Source organism: Motacilla alba, chromosome 4 (assembly GCF_015832195.1).
Source record: "Motacilla alba alba isolate MOTALB_02 chromosome 4, Motacilla_alba_V1.0_pri, whole genome shotgun sequence".
Classification (NCBI taxonomy): Eukaryota; Metazoa; Chordata; class Aves; order Passeriformes; family Motacillidae; genus Motacilla; species Motacilla alba.
The window spans coordinates 3,619,045-3,642,383 of NC_052019.1; the positions used below are offsets into that span (position 1 = coordinate 3,619,045).

At 39.4% G+C, this 23,339-nt stretch overlaps 1 protein-coding gene across 3 annotated transcripts in view; it reads left to right on the plus strand.

Annotated features, from left to right (window-relative positions):
• CTNNA2 (catenin alpha 2) overlaps window positions 1-23,339 on the plus strand; it is a 464,788-nt gene that overhangs the window by 107,390 nt on the left and 334,059 nt on the right. For all 3 annotated transcript variants that reach the window (XM_038135460.1, XM_038135463.1, XM_038135459.1), the window contains exons 4-6: window positions 3,720-3,886; window positions 7,615-7,734; window positions 9,796-10,062. In XM_038135460.1, coding sequence (XP_037991388.1) covers window positions 3,720-3,886; window positions 7,615-7,734; window positions 9,796-10,062 — 554 coding nt within the window. The remainder of the gene's footprint in view (window positions 1-3,719; window positions 3,887-7,614; window positions 7,735-9,795; window positions 10,063-23,339) is intronic.

The following is a 23,339-nucleotide window of genomic DNA, read 5'->3' on the forward strand; positions in this document are numbered from 1 at the left end:
ATAATTTAAATATACCTTATTAACAATTATGGGTTGTTCAAAACTATCATATCATCATTTAGTGTAATCCTCACTCTGTTAAGTGGAATGTGCAACTCAGTTTGGGTCTATATATTATTATAATTTAGGATAGCTTCATAACAGTGCTTTTGCTCTAATTACAAGGAGAGCACTCAAATACTTCCATTATGTCATGGATCAGTTGTTCTGTCTTTTTAATCTTGGACATGTAGAACAATAGGAAAAATCTGAAAGAAATGGATTAATTAGACTGCAGCTTTATTAACTTCTTCCATTTGGGAACTTCTCAGGAGTGGTGCATCCAATCAATTTGTCATTGTTCTAGTAATTATTTCCAGGTGTTTGGTGAATTGTGAGCATCCCCTACTGATCACAGCTATTCTCTGGATTGCTACTTGGAGCCCATCTTCTGTTTGTTAATAAACACTTCAAGGCTTTGGAAAAAATGATATTTCCTCTGTCTATTAACCATTGAAAGCCTTGGTTCAATGCTTTCCTCACAGGTAGATGTTCTACCTTGAGACTGCTCATGGAATTCCAGTAGCTTTTTTTGGTGACCTTTGCAATCATCTGTTGATAGAAGTTTGCAATTGTTAAGCTCTGGGGACATGGTGGAATTGTTGGGGTGTCCTGTGTAGGCCAGGAGCTGGACTCAGTGATCCCTACAATTCCAACCCAGGATGTTCTGCGATTCCATGAGTATTTCTCATCTCTGCAAGTGGTCCTAAAAACCTGCAGGTTTTATCATTTATACTCCAGAAACATAATTGTTTCATGGAGCTGCTGTAATGATTATAGAAATGGATATTGTGTGCAGTTAGAAGGGACTGAAGTACTGCCTTAATCTGTCGTGACTCCCCACAAAATTTCACAAAGCCAAAAAGGGACAATAGGGACAGGAGTGGAAGAAGAATACAGTGAAGCTGAAGGACAAATGGGTCATGAGAAGAAATGGATTTAAATTATCTACAAATACAGGCAGTATGGCATTAAAGTGTCTCTAATGAAGAGAACCTGTCAGATTCTGCAGTTCATTTTGAAGTGAGTTTCCACTTCACATAGGATTAATTGGGGTTAAATGTCTGAGTTGTTTCTAAGATGGAAGCTTGATAAGTTTACGAGTGTAGCTATTATCATATTAAGATTATTATTAATTATATTATCACTTGACTGACTCCAGTGGCAAGGAAGCAGTCCTGATGGCTTCAGATGTCTGTGTTTCTTGGGTCGACCCAATTTTCACTGAAAATAATTTAATATAGATTACAGAACAACTTGAAATGCATTTGGAAAGAAATGGATAACTAAATGGAGGGTTGACTTTTTCCAGATAAAAACGTTTCTCTAAAGAATAATTGAGCTAGCTGAAGCTCCACTGATACCTTTAGTCTAAGAGTAGTTTGATACCACTGCTGTAAAAGGATTAAAATATGTTAATTGGCACTGAGAGAGATGAGCCTTTCTCCCCATAACTGCTAGTTTCTTTGGTTATTAGTTTCTAAATTATGAACTACTAGATTTTGTTAAGTTTTAAACAACCTGCTGTGAACTTTTATACTCATACTTTTTTGTTTTGCTTATTTCATTATGTCTATTTAATGATTTTTACTTCATTATTTTGGAGATTTATTTCACCTAATGTGAGCTTTCTAAAATTAAATGTCTAATCCAATCTCTTTTAATCCCTTTTTGGTTTTATTTGTTTTTGTTTCCTTTTAACCTTCTGTGCATTTTTCCTCTGCCCTTGACTGTTGATTTTTAAATCTTTTTGCAAGGGATATCTGCTTGGACATTCAAGTTTAAGAAGATAATTTTCCTTCTTGCTTTCCTGATGCCACTGGCTAATTATCAAATATTACTTCTTTCTTTCATGGTCCAATATAAATATTTATCTAAAGCTACACACTTCTAATTTGGCAGAAAATGGTAAAATCTCTTCAGTACCAAAATGGAAGTTGAACAATTTTCAGGCTTCTGATTCCAAAATCAAAAGCTTGCTTAAGTTGCCATTTCAGCTTGGATTTCTCTGAAATTCAGTACCTTCACTTACAAGGGGTTTGCTGCTGGGTGCTTGGAATCACTTCCATCTCATCTGAATCCTACTTAGAGCTTAAATAAGGGAAAACCTTGCTGGGATTTCCCGTGGTTGTTTGTGTCCCCTTGGGTTCAATCAGCTCCATATGCCCCAAGAGTGCATTTTGGAGCAAACTCTTTATTTACTCTGGGAGTGTTGGTTTCCCTCAATAAATAATTGGAAGGAAGATGATGCCTTACAATGTTAAACTGGTTAGATGAAGCCAGTCCTGTCCTGGGATCAAATTCCCAGTTAGGAAACTCACATCCAACCCTTGCTCACTTGCTGGGCTCTCAGCTGTTCTGTGGTCGCTCTCCATATCTCCTCTTACATGAAAGATTTGACTCATTGAATAATAATAATAATAATCATCATCATCATCATCATATTAATATTAATAATAGTGGAGTTTTATTCCCAATTTCTAACTCACTCTCAGCCAAGAGCTGGGGATAAAATTTTCAAACAACTGTTTGAATTAAAGTATGTGTTAGAACAAAATCTTTGTGGCGTCAGAATTCTTTGCTCCTAGTTTCAGTGATTTGTGGCACACAGGTAAAGTGCATGGGAAGGTAGGGACAGCAAACTGTAGTCCTCCTCCAATAAACCTTATTTTCTTTTTTACCTTGAATTTCAGCTCTGTAATGCTGAGCAATGTAGTATTTAAGTATGTTTAGAAATTTGGTTTGTTCTCCTTTTATCTAGCAATGATTGTAATTGTCTCCTAAGAAATTTGTAGAGAGTTTTGCCAACCCAATGGAAAGCTAAGAGGAATATGTAGCTTTAGAAATGAGCCACTTGAATTGTATTTTGAAATTTTATATTACCAGCTTATCATCCAAGATACACTGCTTGCAAATTATAATTTGAACACACAGTCCTAATGGTAAATATAATAAGGAAAATAGTTCTGATGGGAATTAATCACTGTGGCCATCTTAAATCTCTCCCCCACTATTTGCATGGTCTTATGGGAAGTTTTGCAGTCTGAGATTTCTTTTAATGTTGTTGTAATGGTCTTAAAAGCAATGTAAATATGCTTTGATTTCACATTAGAAGTACTTTCTTTTTGAGATTTTGCACTGGAGACAAACAGGATTTTTTTTAACAACAGCAAAGTTTGGGTTAATGTAAAATCTGTGAATCAGAGCCAGTCTGCAAGAGGTGGGGTTGTTCAAATTGGAGAAGATGAGGCTCCAGGGAGACCTTCCATTGCCTAAAGGAACTCCAGGAGAGCCGGAGAGGGACTCGGGACACAGCACGGAGTGGCAGGACAAGAGGGAATGGCTTCAAACTGCCAAGGTGCAGGATTAGATGGGATATTGGGAAGGAATTCTTGCCTGTGAGGGTGGTGAGGCCCTGGAAAGGTTCCCCATGGAAGCTGTGGCTGCCCCTGGATCCCTGTAAATGTCCAAGGAGAAGTTAGATGGAGCTTGGATTGCCCTGGGACAGTGGAAGGTGTCCCTGGAATGGAACTGGATGGGCTTTAAGTCCCGTTCCAACCCAAGGGTTTTGTGGTTCTCTGATTTTTTTTCCCAGCAGCGCTTAGTTTGTATACTTTGTGGAAAAATAAAACCCACGAGGCTGAATGCTAACCTGAGCCCCGTTTGTGTTCCGCTGCCAGGAGAGACGATGCGGATCGCCTCGTCGGAGTTCGCGGACGACCCCTGCTCCTCGGTGAAGAGGGGCACCATGGTGCGCGCCGCCCGCGCCCTGCTCTCGGCCGTCACTCGCCTGCTCATCCTGGCTGACATGGCTGATGTCATGAGGCTCCTCTCACACCTCAAAATCGTAAGCGTTTTTCACCTTCTCTCTCGGGGTTTGTGTGCTTTGTGCGTGGAAAAACAGAATAAATCAGTTAGGAAGGTGGCTGTCCACAGTCCTTACTCTCCACTTGGTTCTCTTGAAGTGCTGATCAGAGGTGGGAGTTAACACATTTCTGCATTAGTCTCATTCATTTTCTAATTCTGCAGAAATTAATATTCAAACACTTAAGCAAAATTTGTGAGCTGTCTTCAGTGACTGGACTGATTCTGCTGTTAAACAGCTCTCTGATTTGAACTGAAGCATTTGCTCCCCTCACATCTTTTCCCAGTTACTCTCCCAGTATTTTTGTTTTCTGGCACAGTTTAAGTACTATAGTTGTCTACTCTTCTTTTTTTTTTTCTCTTTATGACTTGCAAATATATCTAAAGATCGAATTTTTAATTTTTAGAGAGACAATAGAACAACTGTCCAATCAAAGATTAAAGAGGAATTAAAGATTGCCAGATAGTTTGGACAGATTTATATTCACTTTTGCCTGCCACCATTCACATTTTTATACAGGGGTATTAAAAAGATTTTCAGTTGAAACTAGGAAATGCATTTTTCCACCTTCCCTAGCTGTTGCACTGTTACCTTTTTATTGCAGAAACAAATCATCAAAAACCTCTGAAGCAAAATAAAATTGTGCAGAAAATCATATGCAGAATATTTTAAGGCTGCAGAGTGCATGTGTGAGTTTAACTGAGGAGATGGAGAGTTGCTTCTTTTAAGCAACTGTTCAAAAAGTATTTCCTTTTTTTCTTTTTTTTCTTTTTTTTTTTTTTTTTTGTCTTTTTGTCAGTGTAACTGTATGACAATCTAATGTTCTGGAAAAACAGAACCCTTCAACTTGCAAACTGTGCAGATAACCTGAATAGCTGGAAAACAGTTTTCATAAGGAAAGAGGCCGATTTTTCAGCCCAGGTTCTAGTGAGCTCTGCTTTAATGGATAAAATGCTGCTCTCAGAATTGTCAGCACATGGCTCTGCTTACGTGCAATGTAAGCAGTGTCTCTCCAATATGCTTTAAACTTTTCCTCTCTATAATGCTCCATGTAACTGTAATTCAAATTGTACTTTCCTAGCAAGGCCAACACTTGAATATCAGAAACAACAGGTTTTTTCTGAACATTATGATGAAAATTTGTATTCAAGCTCTTTTCATGGGCAATGAGAAATTCTGTTCTTGCATCTGAGATTTCTTTTGCAGCAGAGTACTCTGTTATGTAAAATACAAATTTCCAGTGCTGGTTTGTAAGTGGCTTTATTTATTGCACAGTTTGCACCCCAGATTTGCAAGAGCCATGTCTGGCAGCGTGCTTGTCATCTCTGCATTTATCTAATGATACTACAAGTTGAGTTTCAGAAGTCAGTGATCTCTGGTTCTTTTCAGCAAAATTCAACAGAAGGACCTTAACTGTCACTTTTATTTTCATGTTAAAAAGGGTAATTTATTTCTGAGGATTGAACATGTAAATATCCTTATTTTACCACTTTACAGTGCTAACTGCTTTCAGACAAATGAATTACTAGGGGGAAAAGTGGTTATACTATAAAAAATTGATGGAGGAACAGCTCTTCCATTGACTCAAAGGTAACCTTCAAAGACTTGTGTAAGTTACCCATAAAATTAATGAACTAAAATAATTCTGCATGTCAGAGTAATGAAGCCTGATTTATGCTGAATTGTGCTGTAATCAGTTTTCTCTGAAAGCATGTCAAAGGCTTCCCAGGAAATTGTGCATTTTAATTAGTGTTTTAGAGGGAATATATGCAGGTGCTTTCTGGAAGGACTCTTGGTCATTGCATTCAGGTTATCTTTTACACTGCCAAAATTAGAAATAGTGGTTAATGCAGAAGCTTTTGTAACACATTAAAAAACCATGTACCATTATAGTATGTGGTCATGCACACAGAGAATTAGAGATCTATTGTAATTAACTCCAGGCTAGTTAATCAGAGGAACAGATCAGCTGAGTGTTTTCTCAAGGATGGAGAACTTGCTCCAGTATGAATATGTAAAAAATAAATTGTAGTAATAAAAATATCATTAAAAAGGATCTTGTGCTTCTGTACTTTCTAGTATTTCTCATAACTGATTTCTTAATTTTGGAATCTGTGGTCTCAAGCTCTGACTGACATGATAGAGTATGATCAGAATCCTTTGAAATCTGATTATCAGAGTGGAATCTCTGACAAATTTTTCAGGAATTTTGTTTAATATGGAGCAGGGCTTAGAAAATGTGTATCAGTTTGTCATGCCTGTGCTTGGCATTACAAACACAATAACGATGAAACTTTCAGGTATTTAATGTAAATATTTATTGATAAAAAAGGGAAATGGGCATATTTTGCAAGAAGGTCTGCAAGAGCCAGATATTTAATACAGTGATGCTTTTGCAGTTTGTGTTAATGGTAAGGCAGTCAGTTCATTTTTTAAAATCTCTGTTCTCCCTAAGAGTAAAAGGAGAGGTAACTTGGATTCTGAATGAGCCTGTAGCTTGTAAATCGACAGAAGTTGGTTTATAATTTCCAGCATAACAGCTATGAATTTATGTTCCTGAATTATGCATTTTCCAATAGAAATGTATGAGTTTGCTACTCTACTGCCCTGTAATTTGTAAATCTGCAGTAAGTAGGTAAAAGCTCAAAATGAAAATATACTCTCTCAGTGGTAGGAAAACACAAAGCAACTCAAGCAATAAAAAGACAGGTTCTGCACATAATTGTGCCTTTCTAAACTATTAGACACCAGCTACTGCTGAATTGATCAACTCCCAGCAGTGTCTGGAGGGCTGAAAACCCCTGCTTGTCTCCGTGCCAGTAAACCCTTGCCTTTTGAGAGGAAAATTTGTTATGCATGTTCTTATGAACTGCAGCTTTTAGCTGAACAACAGCTTTTATCAAGAAGGATCAGTAACATCTTTTCAGTTCTCAATGTTTTTGCTTGGAATTGCATTTTTATCTTGCAAGGGAGAGAAGAACAACTTTGAATTCCCATCTAGTCACAATAATGCTTCCTTTACTTACTGCATGAAAAGAGCATTTTATCCCTTCAGATACTTTTCTTGCTTTGCATAAGGTAAAGGTTCACAATACATTTGGTGGATCAACTTGTTGGTTTAACTGGGGTTTTATATTTTTGTCTGTTAGCTACAGCATCACTGCAAAAAATGCAGGTGTGGGTTTTTGGGTAGATTCTTTTCTCAGTGTTAAATAACTAAAGAATAAAAGCTTAGAGCTGAGAAAAAAAAGAAATAATGCACATATTTCAGGGTAAATTTAAACCTTAATGATAAGTTTGAATTTCCTTTTTAAATATTTCTTGTCCAGATGTGATAACTTTCTTTGTTTTCCCACAAAGCCTGTACCACACATTAAGAACATACTCATGCATTTTGTTTTGATATTAAATATCAAAACAAGATATTAAATATTTCATCAGATAAGTGTGGGTGGGGAAATTAAAACAGTGATGTCTTTGACATTAGCTTTACATGATCCCAAAGCACAGTCAATGGACAGTAATGCAGAGTGACAGCTGCTCTATTAAAATCCTAATTAAAGTTCATGGGACTCTCATAAACCTTCTGTACAGTGATGGATGTGAAACCTAAATTGGGTCCATGTAAGACAGAGTATGGGGTGTAACAGTCACAGACTTCATCAAAGAGTGGATTAAAATGCTGACAGAGCTGATTTATTGTGTTGCAGGTAGAGGAAGCACTAGAAGCTGTGAAAAATGCAACAAATGAGCAAGATTTAGCCAATCGCTTTAAGGAATTTGGGAAGGAAATGGTTAAACTGAACTATGTCGCTGCAAGGCGACAGCAGGTGAGTACAGGAGTGGTTGGAAAAGTCCATCTTCATTCTAAAGTTCTCCTGTTTTATATCCAAGTCTGGTTTAAAATGTACAATGCACCATTAATTGCTATGTCATGGCCTATAATTTAATTACACTGATTATTTTTGAAAGTGATGAAGTTTTCCAGAGAAGTGCCATTTCTTTAAGAGTACCTTCCAAGAGGCCTCAATTAGTAACAGATTGAAGGGTGAAAAGGGAAGTGATTCAGAAGGTTAAGGATAGTTTTAATTTGATGATTATTCCCATTTAATTCTAACCTATGCAGATTTCAGGTCACTCTGACAGCTGGTAAAGCACGAGCTCTGCTAGTTCAGTATAATTCAAGTTCAGGAGGATCAGAAATCTACTTTGTGCTTAGAACCAGTATTAATAATTTTGAGATTTAAAAAAAAAAAAATTCATTTTTCCATGTATTCATTGCTAAGGCAGCTGAAAAAGAGACCAGAAATTCATGATAACATTTATTCAAGGCTAGTTATTGTACAACTTTGCAATAAAGATAGCTTTCCCCTGAACCCTGCTCTTTTCAAGACACTGTAGAGTTGTATAAGGTCTCTCCAACTTCAATTATATTTGAATATCAGCAATAATTCAAGGATGTGCCATCTTTGTACTGCATTGAACAATGGATTTGCAAAGCTGGCTTTCCATATTCATCCACCTATTTACCTTATTTTCTGAATTGTAGTAATGACAATTTTCTTCTGAATCATGATTGTGGGGCTTTTTTTATGAAAAATAGCATTTTTGGAGTTATACTAAAATTGAATCATTGACTATCTTAAGTTGGAAGAGACCTGTAAGGATTATCAAGCTCATCTCCTTGCTCCTTGCAGGACTACAGAAAGCAAACCATTTGAATAAGGCAACTAAATTAAACTGTAGAATCTAGGCACTATATGGAGAATGCTCTTCTGTACATTCAAACACTTCCCCTGTGGAAATAGAGCTGCAAATATGGGAAAAAGATAAAAATGTGAAAATCAATGGATGTTGGTATCTCTTAAGTTCTCGTTGAAGACACAAGAATATGGCAAAAATTCTCTCTGAAGACTGTTACCTGTCAGGCACATGTGGTTGAAATTAATCAGTGGGTAGAACCTTTAAATCCAGAATATCTGGGTCTTTTTTCAGTGTTGGCAATGGATTCCATGTGTGGACATAAATAAACTATTCAGCTCTCCAGACTGGTTTGTTCATATTTTTAAAGTAGAAGTAATAATATTTTGTTATTTCTAATGAATATTATGAGGGCTGTCTTTAAGTTTATAAGGCTTTCAAGGACAATATGATATACACTATAACTGAAAAAAAAACAGGGGTTAAGAAAAATAATACTACATAATTCTGATAACATGTTGTGCAGTATCTGATTCTTTTTGTCACAGGAAACAAAAGAAAGTATCTATCATATTCTAAATATAAAAACTCTAAATTATATGATGAACAGTGCAAAATATGAAGGGAAGCAAAATAGAAATATTGAGAGGCAATTTATTTGGTCTTTTAGAACTAAAACCATATGGTGTTAGGTCATAGGTTGGACTGAATGATCTCAAAGCTCTTTTCCAACCTAGTTAATTCTTTGATTCTGTGGTTCTATGATATTCATCTATGTAATACTTGTAGTTTGATTTTTTTAAAGGTCTACCTTATGATAATTTTATAAAGGACATGGGTGTAGTAATTAGAAAAACAAGGCACTTGCTGCAACAGGAGTGTTGCCATTATGGAATCAGCAGAAGGAATCCAGTTGTTTGGGAAGAGTAATTTTGAATGTTTTATGTACATTTGTAATGGGTTTTTGCAAAAGGGAAGTGACTCTTAGGTAAGATATTGCGAGCAGAATGTAACAGCTGTAGTGACACAGGAGGACTTCCTTGGCACAAGGGTAATTCTTTCAGTGATTTCTAGTGGATTCTGCCATGAATTCCATCTCTACCAAACCACTGCACGGTGTGCATGCCCAGATGCTCAAGGCAATGCATTCTAACACGAACCCTTTCGTTTCCAACCCTGTTCTCATCCAGGAGCTGAAGGATCCCCACTGCAGGGACGAGATGGCCGCAGCCCGCGGGGCTCTGAAGAAGAACGCCACCATGTTGTACACGGCCTCGCAGGCCTTCCTGCGCCACCCCGACGTGGCGGCCACGAGGGCCAACAGGGACTACGTCTTCAAGCAAGTGCAGGAGGCGATTGCTGGCATCTCCAACGCTGCCCAGGCCACCTCGCCCACCGATGAGAACAAGGGCCACACCGGCATAGGAGAGCTCGCTGCTGCTTTGAATGAGTTTGATGTGAGTATCAGCAGGGTGTGGAGAATGAAGTGTTTCTCCACACAATCTACAGAGCTTTTAACTAAGTTGTTCTTATACAGGACTCAAATTCCCCTTTTCATTCACATCCATTTCCTCAGACTGCAGAGGTATAGTAAAATCAAGTCACTGACACAGGGAGGAATGACACATCTGACTTTATGGATATTAGAAGGCTAATTAATTACTTTTTTATACTGTATTATTTTATATTATATTGCACTACATTTAAACTGAATCTGCACAAGCACCCAACTCAACTGCCCAGAATCTTGGGACTTTCTGCTGACCAACTGACCAACTGACCAACTGTCCAAACTGACCAACAGTTTGGACACCTGCTTGGCCCTCATAGGCCAAGGAAACAAAACACCATCACTTTGGGTAAACAATCTCCATATTGCATTCTACTTTGGTGCAGCACAGGAGCAGCGAATGAAATAAGAATCGTTTTGATTATTCTTTTTTTCTGCTTCTCTCACTGCTTCTCTCAGGTTCAGAGAATGTGAATCCCACACAGAGGCAAAGGGCAGACATCGATTTGTGTTGGTTTTGGTGAGGAATAGTTGTTTGCTGCTAATGGACTGGAATTACAAGGAGCTTTTTGTGCTTATATGCAGTGGCTGGGATAGTGAGAAAAATAAGTTCTTGTTATCCTTAGGATCCTTGACAAATCTCACTACATGGTTATAGAAAATGCAAAGTCTGATTAATCTGGCAGTTTAGTTATGTGACGAAGATCTGGAGTTGCTTGAGTGGTAAAATGATGTTTGTCTAGCAAGTCAGAAAGACAAGACAAAAAACTGAAAATGGTGATGGAGCTCAGCGTCCTGGAAACATTAACATTCAACTTAAATCTTGAATTATGTTAATCAAAGGCATGGAAAAAGCATCTTTCAAACAGAGTTGATAGCAGTCCGTTCAGCTGTGGGCAAAGTGCTGCAGCCTCTGTTCTAGCAATAGATATGGTTTTGCTTAAGCAACTTTCCTGACAGCTAATTGTTTAGCTGTTAATTTCATTAGCAGTCCTGTCTGATGATTTCCCCCTATCTCACATTTGAGGATTGCACTTCAGGCAGTAAACAAAAAGGTTATTGCAGACAGTCTCTGACAACATTTTTGTCTTTCATTTTGACTTAAGGCAAAGACTTGTTGAAGTTATTATTGGGTAATGGTGTCCTTTTTGCTTTGATTAAGACACAAGGTTGCAATCCCAGCATCTGTCACTTCAGGAGCTGCTCAGTCCTGCTGCATTTAGGGCTGAATGTGGAGTAGTGGTGCAGGTGCTTCATCTCACAGCATGTTGGACTGGGTTTGTCTCCTCCATCTAGTCTTGAGGCTTTTCCTGCACAATTACTGTGGGTTAAGATTTAAGGAATCCCTCAGGGTTTTCAGGGCCCTCTCAGCTCACAGGTCCCTGGTTGGTAAGATCCTGGGACTAATATCCCTGTGTGGTCTGATTGTGCTGCAGCTTTTGTGTGGGACTTTGCACGTTATGGACAGTAAAGGTTTGACAAACAGGGACAGAAAACATGTGACTTCTCAGTCCCAAACTGATGATGTTGCTGCTGCCTTCTAGAAAAAAGGCTGTTGTTCAATGCAAAGAGAGTCGTTGTGCTTAGTGAAAATAAATGTAGTGAAGACTGTGCATGACATTAGATATTGTCCCCTGCCTCTATGAGAATATTCACCCTTTTTCTCCTCAGGTAAAGTCTTTTCCACTTTCTGTGATGTTGCAGGAGCCATGCATGTGTGTGGGAGATGTGTAGTCATAGTAGTGTGTTCTGTTCATAATTATGTGTGGAAAAACAGCCTTTTTGGAGAATTCTCTCTTTCTCATTTTAGGAAACTAAATGACAACTTTGACTTATGAGGATACAGAGACTGAAACAATTGTGTTATCCATTTTCTAACTCACTGCTTAGCTGTTGAATGAGATTTATTCACATCTAATTGTGCATCAAAGATGACATTCCTTAACCTCCAGGGAAAGTCAAAATTTATGTCTGGTGATGGTGGGATAATTGTGAATTTACCTTTATGTTTTACAAACAAGAAAACAAGCAATATTAGCAGACTAGTGAAACTATGTCATGAGTTAAAAGGTGATGGAGAAAAAAATACTTGCTTTTTATGGTGGCACTATATTACCTTCAGCAAGGGAAAGGAACTTTGTATTTTCTAATGAAAATAATCTTACGGAATATTTATTTTACAGTCTCATTCATATTAATTTGGATCAGTTTATATTTGGTAGGAAGTGCTTACTAAACCCTGCATTATCTGCCAAGATGATTATTCTGTATTAAAAATAAGTTTACAGGTTTTTTTCTGTTATTTTAACACTTCTCAGCCTTCATTATTTCAGATTTTGGAATCAGTGTTCTGTGGCTTAGCACTTCACATAACTGCAGTGTGAATAATTTGAACATTTTCTCAGTCAAAATATCTTCACATGTAATACAAATAATTATTCTACCTATTTGAAGCACAGCCATTGTGTTTAACTAGGTCTTTTGATAATTATCACACCCTATACACTGGGGGGTTGTGTAAAGTCACCTGTGAGTTATTAGCAGCAAAGTTTTGAAGATAGTTGTCATTTATTGCTTCTCAGAGATAATTTGTGTAGAAATAAGGAGAGCTGACAAACTGTTCCTTAGTAGATTTTTTCCTTTAAAGTCCTATTTGAAGTTGATTGATGACAAAAGAATGTGTTTAATGCCTTGTTGCTTTGTCCTTTCACTTCCATGTTGCTGCTTTACTCTTAGATCATTTAATAATAGGTATTCCTGGTCTTACTAGTAATTTATTATTAAAATTTGGCATATATTTTATTCTTATGAAATCTCTGAGTCCTTACTGCAAATGGGGGTGGACGGTTTATTTCCCCCTCATGGTATTTGGCCACATTTATGGAAGTTGCATGGATAAATTTTTGAAGAACTTACTTTGAACTCTGAAAAGGCTCTGTTTTCACTCAGGAAATGGTAATTTTGATCTGGTAAGCTGTCATCTCTTCTGGTTATCAAGGGACTGCTGTGTTGGCGCATCTTAAACTGTGGGATGGATTTATCTGGTGTCCTCCCCATAGCCCTCATGGTGTGCAGCAGAGACAGGACCTACACATCAAACTGGAGTGGGGTGGGGAGGTAGATAGAAAGAGAATGAAATTATTGAGTGAGAAGAAATGCAATGAGAAGGACCAGGAAACTAAGCCGGATGAAAACTGAGATGAAGATAGATGACATCGACACTGTTGTGCGTTTGGTAACTGCAAAAGGGTAAAAAAATATATGTGGATGTAAAAATATATATTTATATCTAGAAATAAAGTAAAGGAATAGTTTTGTTCCGGGAAGGGGCTGGAGCCCCAGGAGCAGCTGAGGGAGCTGGGAAGGGGCTCAGCCTGGAGAAAAGGAGTCTCAGGGGGGACCTTGTGGCTTTGCACAACTCCTGCCAGGAGGGGACAGCCGGGGGGGTCAGGCTCTGCTCCCAGGGACAGGAGGAGAGGGAACGGCCTCAGGCTGGGCCAGGGAGGTTTAGATTGGATATCAAGGAAGTTTTCTTCGCCCAAAGGCTTGTCCAGCCCTGGCAGAGCTGCCCAGGGCAGTTTGGAGTCCCCAAGCCTGGGGCAATTTGAAATCCAAGGGGGTGTGGCACTTGGGGATGGGGGTTATTGGTGGCCTTGGCAGGGCTGGAGTTGGGCTTGATGATCCGAGAGGGCTTTTCCAATCCAAACAATTCTGTGATTCTGTGATTGTGCCACAGCGAGGGCTGCATACAGATTGTTGGAATATGTGTTCTCCATGATAGAATAGAGAGGGGGCAGTGACAGGCTAAAATAGAATTTACTGGGCACTTGAGATCTCTGGTGAGTAGGAGGGTGCCTGCTCTCTGAATATGGACTGGGATTACAATTCCTGAGTCCCGAGGGGTGGAGCTGTGTTCGTGGGATGTGCTGACAACACCTCACAAGTGCTAATCACAGTGGAAATTCAGATTCTAGGGGTTTCAGACCCACAGTGCTTTACAATTTAAGCAATTCTAAATAATTTCCTTTAGATTTGGATATGAAAAATGAGGGTAATCATTCTTGTACAGTGCTGGGAGGGTGGGTGTAATGGTGGTGTAAATATAAAGCTGTTTACTATGCATGCACCATAACTCCATAAAAGGATTATTCCTGTGTTTGAAGCAGGGCTTGCATTATTTGCAAGAAAATGAAATAGAATTTATACATCCTCTGACTTAGAGAGGGGAGGAGAAGATAATCTAAAGGAAAAAAGGATCAAGACCCCTTTCCTTTCCGCCATGGATGCCAAAAGCAAATATCTGTTGTTTTCTGTATTGCTCCAGAAAGAATTGATGAGATGGCTTGGCTGACTTTTCTCCCTGTCTTCTGGGTTTGTGTGTGCATGTTCTGCCTCTAGCAATAGAATAAAATGATATTTTGTTTGTTAAAAGAAATATATAGTGCTTAGTTTTCATATATGTTAATCCAAACAGGCAAGCCCTATAGCTGATGTTGTTTTATCTGATGTTTTACCTTTTTTAATATTGGATTTATTGTTTCTTTATATTTTGTCTTTAAAGTTGCAATCCAGCAACATTGGTCCTTGTTGCATCTTCAGCTGCTGAGCCTGTGGGTCACCCCGTTACTCTCTGACTTCTGAGTATGAAAATAATCTGGTTTATAAAGGAATTTAATGGAAAAGAAGGGGAAGTGGTCACAGCACCAAATCTGCCCGAGTTCAGGTAGCATTTGGACAATGCTCTCAGGCACAGGGTGGGACTCTTGGTGTTGTCCTGGGAAGGGCCTGGAGTTGGACTGGTTGATCCATGTGAGTCCCTTCCAACTCAGGCATGATTCTATGATTTGATATGGTTCAGAATTAAAAGAGGTGGTTAAAATGATTTTTAGTACTTGAGGTACTTATGTATTTGGGATAGGTCCCAGGGTACTGTACTATTTTTTGTCATGAGCATCATTTGAAGTGAGAAATTACAGGCAGAGTAACTCAATCTTTAATGAATTTTTGAACAGAGCAAGTCAGCTATCTAGGAGATGACTATATTTGATGAGAAAGAAAGTGTCTGGTGACACTGGTCACTGTCCTCCAGGCAGTTAAATGTAGCTCATAATTAATAAATGGGCTATCATAACATATTTCGTGAATACATTAGTGCTCCTTAAAGAATATTTTGCATGGCTAGAGAATGCAGTGCACCTTAAATGGAGTGAAAGATCTAATAAGTGTGTAATGAGGGGAAAACATGACAGAGAAGCTGAAAATACAAAGTATCTGGGTATAGCAATAGCAAAGACTGCTTTTTTTTGATAATAAAATTAGGAGCTGTCAAAATGTGGCAAAAAAGTAGCAGACAGAAAAAAATGCTGTGTCATTAAGTGACTACCTTTAAAATGTTCCTTTTTGGATAAATAACTGCTAGATGATCTGAGAATGGATTTTTTGCAGAACATTTATGGAATTGCAATTTGCTTGTAAATGTGTTCTTGAGAGAAGTGATTTGTGATGCTGCAGGGAACAGGACAAAATGTGAGCTTCGAAAGGAGAATTGAAATGTGTTTGTTTCGCCACTCAAATTCATGAGAAACAATTGCAAAAATATTACTGCACATCTGACAGCAATTTGAAACCAGACTTGTTGAGCTTGAGTAGCTCTTGCCCAGGCAAATGGCAATTTCTGTATAATAGCAACTCTATATTGAATTTAACTAGGAATGCACTGGGGAAAGTGTGCTGCAAATTCAGATAACCTCATGTATGGATTTGGATGAAATATTGAAGAATCTCAGAATGGTTTGGGTAGGAAGAGACATTAAAGATCATCTTGTTTCAACCCCCTGCCATGAACAGGAACACCTTCCACTGTCACATGTTTCTCCAAGCCCCGTCCAGCCTCATTCTCCCCTTGTCCTGTCCCTCCATCCCTTGTCCCCAGTCCCTCTCCAGCTCTCCTGGAGCCCCTTTAAGCCCTAGAAAGGGCTCTCAGGTCTCCATGGAGCCTTCTTTTCTCCAGGTGAGAAGAGACCCCCAGCTCCTCCAGCCTGGATCCAGAGAAGAGGGGCTCCAGCCCTCTGATCAACTTTGTGGGTCTCATCTAGACTCATTCACCCAAGTCCACAAATTTCTTGTGTTGGGAGCCCCAAAATACAGTTGGATTTTTTTTTTTTTTTTTTTTTTTTTTTTTTGTCTCTGGTGCAGCTGAAGTGGCTTTTACACTGCAACAATGTGAAGCCAACCACTTCCTGTGTGAAGGCAGCCAGGCTGCACCTCAATGTTTCTAAAACTTCTATGCAGTAGTGAGATACTTTGGCACTTTCTGCTCTCCTCAGCTCTGGTCTGAGTGGGGAAACATCAGACTGGCCACGTTTTGCATATTAAGAAAATAATAACCAACAGCAAAATGTTGCATTTTACACTAAACCCAAAAGCTTCACCTGTTTGCAGAGCCGTGTGTCTGAGGATGCTGAACTGATGTCTCAAATGAGGAAGAATCAGGGTAAATATTTGGGGTCCTGATGAAGCTGAGGGACCAAACAAGCTTTTCCTTTCAGTTATTGCTGCATTTCCCATTACAACCCCTTCTGTGTATGTTTGGGCTTGTTTATATATTACTGTGGAAATGGTCAGCTCCAAAGTACAAAGGATGGCACTGAAGATGTCAGGATTTTGGAAGCAAATGCATGGCAAAAATGTGATCTCTGTGAAGGGAAGCACCCTGGGTAACTGAGGATTAGGATCTCATTGCTCTCATTCCCCTTTAGCAGCAGGAATGGTGCTGCTGAGCTGTGTTTGCTGTATAGGAGCACCATCTAGTGGGCTTCTGGTTTATTTTTTTTATGTCTATAAATTTATATTTTCCCCCTGAAATGCTCTTGTATAGTAAACTGGTATTGTGGAAAGATTTAGCAATCAAAATTACTTGTTGTAATTTATCCATAACATTTTGCTACCACTTCTTTTGGAGGTAGAAAAAGCCTTTTGCCAACACACCAACAGCTGCCTGTGCTTCTCTATCAAAATACATGTAACCTGTTTGCAGCAGGCCACTTTATTTGCAAAGGAATTTTTGTAATCAACCCTCAAGCACAAATTTGTTAGACATATTAAGAACACAGAAAAGAAACACACTTTAAACACCTAATTATCATTTCTATAAGGAAATGTGTTTTCTGTAGCAGTAGTTATTGCATTATTATTCAAACTATCCCAGGTTTCTTATTTTCTTGTTAATTTAAGCATGGATATCTGAAGTGCTAAATAAAAAACATAATAAATTTTCTTTCAGGTTACTTATAATAGCTTGAAAAGAGCACTAAGTGAAATGTTCTAATTAGGCTACACTTGCTACCATTTTGCTTGTGTTTATTTAGCACCTCTGAGATGCTTCTGTAGCTTAGGTATGTGAGAAGTGAACACCTCCACTATTTCAGGGAAGCAGCACCTCCTTGTACATTTGGAGAGCAGTCAGGAGAGGGGGCTGGCAAGGTGGGGCTGTGGCTTCTGCTCGTGGTTGTGCACTCCTGCCTGAGTAGGATGCTTGTGAAGCTGCTGTGGATGCATCCAGCCTGGTGTGCCAGAGGGAAAGGCCAGAGAATCACAGCATGGTTTGGGTTGGAAAGGAACTTAAAGACCATCTTGTTCCACCCCCTGCCATGGACAGGGACACCTCCCAGTATCCCAGGTTACTCCGAGCCCTGTCCAACCTGGCCTTGGACATTTCCAGGGATAGGGAAGCCACCATCACCCTCACAGTAAAGAATTTCTTCCCAATATCCAATATAACCCAGCCATTCCCCTTGTCCTGTAACTCCATGCCCTTGTCCAAAATCCCTCTCCAGGTCTTTTGGAGCCCCTGTGAATTCTTTCTGTGTTGTTTCATCAGTCCAGAGCAGCTCATCGGCAGCTGCAGTTTAGCATTGCACTGTCACACTCTTCCAGCTGTATGGTGTGTCTGTGTAACACAGCATTGTGGCAGCTAGGAACATTTGATTTATTGCTAAACAGGAGATCAACAGCCTTATTAGCATTGCAGGAGACACGGACAGAGGTGCAGAAACCAAACCTGTGAGCACACAGAATTTATCTTCGTGGTAGTGCAGGCACTTCTGACAAAGAAATACATCAAACACTCTTATTTATATGGTCTTGTCTCCAAGTTACTCAGAAAAACTAGGTCCCTCAGTATATGAAATGCTTCCTTCTACTCAAAGGCAGTTTTTCCTGCTGTCTTGTGGTTGTGGTATTGTTTATCTAAAATATCTATCACACTTTGCAGTGGCATTTACCTTGAAAATTGCATTTTCCTTGTGCTAAGGGCAGTTGTGCATTCAGTGTCTCAGGAAGTGTTAAAAACCCTGTGGATGTACATCCTAGGGTGACTTTTTGATGCTTGTATGAGGCCAGCAGGAGCAGGGAAGTCATTCTTGCCCTATACTTGGCACTGGTGACACCACACCTCGAGTGCTGTGTCCAGTTCTGGGTCCCTCAGTTTGGGAAGGATTTTGAGATGTTTGAGCCCATCCAGAGGAGGCAACGAGGCTGGTGAGGGGCTGGGAACACAAACCCTGTGAATGATGGAGGGAGCTGGGGTTGTCTAGACTGGAGAAAAGGAGACTCAGGGGTGACCTTATCACTCTCTACAACTTCCTGAAAGGTGGCTGCACTCAGGTGGGGTTGCAGGCAGCACTGACAGAACCAGAGGACACAGTCTCAAGCTGCACCAAGGGAAATACAGGTTGGATATTAGGAAAAGGTTTTTCACAGAAAGAATGATGAAGTACTGGAATGCTCTGCCTGGGGAGGTGGTGGAGTCACCATCCCTGGGTGTGTTTAACAAAGCCTGGATGTGGCTCTGGGTGCCAGCGTTTAGTTGAGCTGTTGGGGCATGGATTGGCTCAATGATCTTGAAGGTCTCTTCCAACCTAGTCATTCTGTGAATTCTGTGTATCCCCAATTGTTCTGTTTGTGCTGGCTGTTAAGTTCTGCAACTTTAAGACTGGTTCTGAGAGCGAAGTGGGGGAGAAGCAGCGTGCAGTTTGCAGAAAGTCCACCTGATTCCCCCACATTCCTTCTCATGAGCTCTGTTGTCTGCAGCACGGACAGCAGGAGAGAGCTCTTCTTTGCTTTTAATTAGTTTTTTACTTAGCTGAGGCAAAAAGGTTCCTTGGACTGTGGCTTTTCTTTTTATTGGAATTGTTCAACCCTGCTCTGAACTGAAAATCTAAAAAGCCATCAAAAGTTCAAGCCTATGTCCCACCAAGGCCCAGGGTACGACTTTTTCCAGTGCAGGAGGGACTGATAAGAGACTGAGCGAGCCAAGCTACACCCCACAAGGACTGTCTCTGAATTTGCCACCTCTTCAGAACAATGAGAGATTCCATTGTTTAATGATATACATTTTTTATGTTAGTGAGAACTTTGCTTGTTAAATAAACAGTTTTTTCCACTTTTCTCAAAGCAGATTTATGCCTACCAAATTGGTGGGGAGAGAGGCTGCTTGAATTTGCTTTCTAGAGGGACCCCTTTTTGGAGGCCTCTTCCCAAATTTGCCCTAAACCAGGACAATGTAGCACTTGGTGAACATGGTGGTGGTGGTGGTGGGTTTATGGTTGATGGTCTTAGAGGTCTTTCCCAACCTTAACCATTCTGTGATTCTGTGATTCTGTGATTCTAAATCTTTAAGAGCTATGTTAGGAAATGGGCTCTGTCCTGAAGGTTTCACATTCTAAACAGATGAATTAATGTGTTTAACAAATAAATGAGGCAGAGGTTCTGAAGAAGCTGCTGAAATTTCTTTAAGACTTTCTATGTTTAGAAACCAGATGAGCAGATTTTTCGTGAGCAATAAGGCAATTGCATATAATAATGAAGTCATTAAATTGGAAAATGCAGGCAATGGCACAGTAATTCTAGGTTTTTTTGAGCTGTAAAATTGTTTTAAATTATTAATGTAACATTTTGCTTTTGCTTTCCATTATATTTCTAATAAAGACAGTGAGGGTTTTTTTGGTATGGTTGAAAATGGGATTCTAATGGAGATAAATGTCACAAAGTTTCAATAATGATGTGCTCCCTGATTATACAATACATTTATATAGGATATGTGGCTATTTTCAGTTTTTTTCAGTTGAAGTATGAATAATTTATCCATTATTTAAAATTTCTGAAGTGTCCTCTAGTTTATTAGTGTATGAGATAGTTTATTGCCTTCTGAACAGGAGAAAGTTGGTTTAGAGCAGTACTTAGTATGAAGAGTTTTGTTTTCAGAAGTCTCTAATATTTATTAAAACATAATTCTCAGTAAACACACCTTGGTAAAATTTAAGGAAAAAAGAAGAGTTGAAGAGGAAATAGTTAACTATATTTAAAGAAGATTTTATCACAAGTTTTGACAGTTTTCAAACAAATCTTCAATTATATTAAAATTAATTTTCTTGGATTTTGTTTCAGTAACTGCAGCCAAAAATGATGTATGTTTACAGTTATCTGAACATTTATAAAGAGGTTTGAAACACTTAATTATAAGGACTGAATTATGGTATAAGTCCTTGATTTATGGCTCTAATGTTAGTTAACTAATTAGAAATGTAAAGTGTTCCAGTTCAATTACATTCATCTTTCATTGACTGGCTTTTAAGAAGCGATGGGAAATTGCAACTTTTAAAGAAATTCATTTAGCCAGATTTCCTGCCAACTATTTTTTTCTTCCTTCCAAAGAGACATTATTTCCTTGTTAATATATGTGTTAGAGTTTTATAGGTGTCAATAACATAGTCTGAAGTTGAATTTTGACACCAAGTTCTCTTTGAAGATGAATAATAGCTTTTGTAGCAAAAAATTGTGTTTCTTTGGTTACTGAATATCAAGAGCTGTCATGGAGCTGGTTCTCATCCTGTCTCCTTTTTCCCAAAACTCCAAAACCTGTTTTCCTTGTGACATATTTGAGAAAGAGTTTAAAATAAACATCTAGACTCTCATTTATTTATAACCACCCATCAGAAATTAACTAACATCATTATTTGTTATGTTTTAAGCAAAACTGAGTTTCACGGTGTTGGGATGAGGTGCAACTGGCACAACGTGATTCTGAGAAAATTCTGGATATTGGGAAGGAAAAAAGTCCCCCATAATCACCCATGGAGGTGATCAGGCACTCAAACAATAGGCAGAGAGGTTTGGGAAATCTCCAAGGATGGAATTCTGATCTTGACTGGATGAAACCTTGAGCAACCTGACTTGAAGTCCACGTTGTCTGTGTTTTAAAAAGGTGTTTAAAATATAACCTCCAGGAGTTCATTCCAACCTAAATTATTCTGAATTGTCATTAACAGATATCCCAAACAAATATTTAATAATATTTAAGACTAGAAATGAATTATAAATAAAAAGTTTTATGGGATATTGATGAAAAATTATTGAGAACAACTGAGTGACTTTTATTTTTCTATTTTTCGTGAGCCAAGATTTGATCATCATAAATATTTTTCCTTATTTACAAATACCACAGAAGTATATTCCCATTTTGCAGTTCAAAGTGAGGAAAACTGGCTTGGGTTAATTATGCATCCTCTGTGCTACATAATTTATTATTTAAAATCTAAATAGTATTCATATGTGGTCTGTAAAGAAATTCCTGGATTTATTCATGGAGTACAACACATCTGCTTGTGAAAATGTTGAGTTGGGTTTCAGGGTTTAGACATACTGGAGATATTTGATCTCCAGTATGAGATATATGATTGTTCATCTTCAAGGCTCAAAAAGTATGGAAGAATGCACAGCATTCCAGGATGGGACAGGCTGGAAGAGACCTCCCTCCCAGCTGGAAGGGACCACCTGGTCCCAGCTCCCTGCTCAGACAGGGCCATCCACAGCACAGGGCACAGGGCTGTGTCCAGATGGCTTTGGAATATCTGCAGTGAGGAGACTCCACAGCCTCTCTGGACAATCTGTTCAGTGCTCTCAGTGAAGAAGTTCTTCCTCATGTTCAGGTGGAACTTCTGGGCACAGCCCCTGCCCCTTCCTCTGGTGCCTTTGCTGGGTCCTGGAGCAGAGCCTGGGCCCTGCTCTGCCCCTCTCTGCACCCAGGAACAGCCAGGGACACACAGGGACACACAGGAACAGCCAGGGACAGCCAGGGCTGAGGGCCCCTCTCAGCTGGGGCTCCTCCTAAGGCTGAACATCCCCAACTCCCTCAGTCTTCCCTGGGCAGGGAGATGCTTCAGTCCCTTCATCACCTTTGCAGCTTTCTCTGGCCCAGCTCCAGGAGCTCCAGGTCTCTCCTGTCCTGAGGAGCCCAGAACTGAACAGGGTTCTCCAAATGTGGCCTCACAGGGCTGAGCAGAGGGGCAGGATCCTCTCCCTGCACTGCTGGAAATGTTCTACCTAAAGCACCCCAGGATGCTATTGGCATTCTTGGCTCCCTGCACTGCTGGCTCAGGGACAGCTGCTCGTCCATGAGGACACCCAGGTCCTTCCCCCCAGAGCTGCTCCATCAGGTCACCCCCAGCCTTTGCAGGTCCACAGCTGCAGGATTCTGCATTTGCATATGCAAGTAGATACACCCGTGCATATTTCCATATGCCAGGTAGGTTTTTGGGTCTCACAGAAGCTTTGAGTGCCGGGTCTTCAAATCTAAGGGGGAAAAATGTGATTGATGCCTTGCTGAGAGGTGTAAGATCTGTCAGAAAGTTGCTGTGTAGGTGGAGAACCTTACACCTTGAGAGAAGGGAAAGGGAGGCATTTCTGGAAGGATTGGTTAGGGATCTGAAACAAACAGCTATTCTTTTCAATATTTTTTTTTCTTGCTAATTCCATAAGTGGCTTATATAGTTCATTTGGTGCAATTATAGTCCTGCTACTGCCATGTGAAACATGAGGTTGTGAAAATGAATTTATACAGCTGATTTCCTAAAATCCCAAGCATTACCCTTTGGCTCAAAAGCCCCATTTCATAAATATGCACAGGCCTAACTCTTGGAGAAGTCATTTCTAATTTAGGTGCTTGTAAAACTGCTCTGCTTACTGCTGTGAAACACAGACCCCAGAAGATACATGTGAGACATTATTTCACATTCTGACTAATGCAGCATTTTTTTTGCCAAGTCAGCAGTTCCTGGAGCTGGAATGATACATTATCTGGTTAAAATTCTTCTATTTCTCCTTTTATTAAATAATAGATTTTCATAAACTCCTTGTGTTTATTACTATTTAACTGCTGAGGATTCA